A 2,500-nucleotide genomic window follows, 5' to 3' on the forward strand; every position below is an offset into this window, starting at 1 on the left:
CACACACTCACACACTCTCACTCACACACACACACACACACACACACACACACACACACACACACTGGGGTTTGCTGGGCTAGGTGTCCTGGTTCTAAAAGCAGTATAAATATTCATGTGGAGACCTGCTGCTGTCAGGGTGGGAGTTTTAAATGAATCTACCAGCCTTACTTTCTCCTCCCATACCACTGCACGAATGGGATACCAAGGCCTCTCTCACTCTCTCTATCCCACTCTATCTCTCTTTCAGATATCACCCCCCACCCGACAACTCACCACCTCCCTGATTATACAGACCCCCATGAGAGCCAAACTGTGCACTCGTGCATCTGTGTGTCTATGTTTGACTGCAATCAAGAACAAGCGGAGATCTGCCTTGATAAAAATGGCTGTTTCGATCAAGACGATAAGAGAATCTGTTTACCCCCCCCCCCCCCCCCCCCCCATCCTTTATTGGAGCTTTTGTGCATTATGGGTAAAATAATTACGTAATGTGTAATAGAAATGATGAAGAAACATCTTTTTCTCTCAGGCATGCTTATCTCTAAAAGCAGTCAGCTTCCTGCTAGCTAAAAGAGACAGCATCGTTTTGAAAGAGTACACAGGTGGGGGCATTTGTGTGTGTGCGTGTGTGTGTGTGTGTGTGTGTGTGTGTGTGTGTATGGAGAACGTGTGATGAACAGAAAGTGTCTTTAATTGATAATGAAGGAAGCTGATGGAACTGTTCCCACTCTGGTCAATGTCTATCAACACGAGAGAGAGAGAGAGAGAGAGAGAGAGAGAGAGAGAGAGAGAGAGAGAGAGAGAGAGAGAGAGAGAGAGAGAGAGAGAACAGGAGAAGGAGAAGGGGAGTGAGAGAGAGAGAGAGAGAGAGAGAGAGAGAGAGAACAGGAGAAGGAGAGGGGGAGTGAGAGAGAGAGAGAGAGAGAGAGAGAGAGAACAGGAGAAGGAGAGGGGGAGTGAGAGAGAGAGAGAGAGCGAGAGCACAAGAGGAAGAGTTTCTTTTTCCCCTATTTGTGACACTTACCGTCCTCATTCTTCACCACTAATGCGTTTCTTAATCTCACACAGGATGCTCCTTCCCTGCCGCCGTCTCCCCGGCGTCTCAGCCACGCCGCTTCACTTTCCTTACCTTAATTTATACTCTCCGCTTGTTTTGCCACACTTAGATCCCCTGTTCCCCGGCTCTCTTCCACTCGCTCCCTCTTTCACTCTCCATCTCGCGTTCCCCCGCTCACACTCTGTCTCTGTATCTCTCGCCCACTCGCTCTCCCTGCTAATAAATCTTTTGACCGCCTCGCCCCCAATGGCTTTGCCCGCAACACGTCACAGCAATTAAAGCACTCATAAAATGGCGCCATGTAGACCCATGTTGTGTGTGTGTGTGTGTGTGGGTGGGTGTGTGTGTGTACTGTGCATGTGTTCGTGTGCGTGTGTGTCTGTGTATTAACATGTCCTTGAGGGGGTAAGACAGGAGTTGGTTATTGATTGCAGGTCCCTGTATAGAACACAGTGAGGCGGCTTTTCATTTCTCCCACCCACTGCAGTTAACCCCCCCCCCTTCCTGCACCCCCACCCCCCCACCCCCCCGCAGCCGGGGCGGCCCACTGCACAACTCACAGGCTGACAGCCCCCCCCATGAGGATGGCTCATCCCATCCTGCCCAAACGCCTTCCCATCAAGCCCCTATCAGTGCTGCAGGGACCCACTGGAACCTGAAGGTTCCGTTGCGTTCGAAGCGCGGCGCCCTTTCTTACTGGAAAAGGGAAGTTAGTAGGGCTAAACTGAACTGGGATCGATGCTATTTTTAGACGAGCAATATTTGCAGTAAAAAGACGCCAAAAAAAAAAAAAAAAAAGAGGAAACGGCAGAAAAGAGAACTTGGGGAATGAGACACAGCTCCATGAGCACAATACACTAGTCTGGACTGTTTGTACACAGCAAGACACCCAGGAGGTTCTCTCTTAAAGTCTTGTCTCTTAAAGCACCAGGCACATGTGGACTCTACTCTTTAAGCAGTAAATCTTTGGCCCGCACAGATGTGTATGTAAGGGTCCCAGCTTTACAGTACATTACATTTCATTTTGTTCTAGGTTCTTGTGTTTTTGACTTAAAAACATACACTCGCTTTATGCTGAAAGTGAACATTTTTGTCAGGTTTACACCTTTTTCTTTCCCCCAGAAAGGTCAAACACAAGTATAACATTATTGTTTATTTATTCAGGTGTTGTTAAGATGTGCCATACAGAGATGTGATTTATCCCGTTCATGTTGAAAAGTTTGGTTTTTTTTTGCGTGTGTGCGTGTGTGTCTGTGTGTGTGTGTGATGATCCTCTCCGCAAATACTGTGAATGACATTATGAATAAGTGTGCCATGTACAGAGGCTGTGGGGCTTTTCTGATCCTTTCAGCAAGCTGGAATGGGAGCAGCACTTAGCTCTTATTCACAGAGTCTTAATCTCAGCCGCCGCAGAACGTCAAATGCGGAAAAGAGTGAGAA

The 2,500-nt window shown here is 48.0% G+C and overlaps 1 protein-coding gene across 3 annotated transcripts in view; it reads right to left on the reverse strand.

The window, feature by feature from the left end:
* si:ch73-211e3.1 (mastermind-like domain-containing protein 1) overlaps nt 1-2,500 on the reverse strand; it is a 59,352-nt gene that overhangs the window by 45,158 nt on the left and 11,694 nt on the right. Inside the window, exon 1 of one of the 3 annotated variants that reach the window (XM_027015594.2) lies at nt 1,133-1,200. The exons of 1 other annotated variant lie outside the window; for it this stretch is intronic. Coding sequence is in view for 1 of the 2 variants with exons in the window: in XM_027015593.2 (XP_026871394.2) it covers nt 1,028-1,036 (9 nt within the window). In the remaining variant the exon portion in view is untranslated. Of the gene's footprint in view, nt 1-1,027; nt 1,105-1,132; nt 1,201-2,500 lie in introns of those variants that run through there. One more of the 3 variants, XM_027015593.2, reaches the window with a different exon arrangement.

This window comes from Electrophorus electricus, chromosome 19, assembly GCF_013358815.1.
Source record: "Electrophorus electricus isolate fEleEle1 chromosome 19, fEleEle1.pri, whole genome shotgun sequence".
NCBI lineage: Eukaryota > Metazoa > Chordata > Actinopteri > Gymnotiformes > Gymnotidae > Electrophorus > Electrophorus electricus.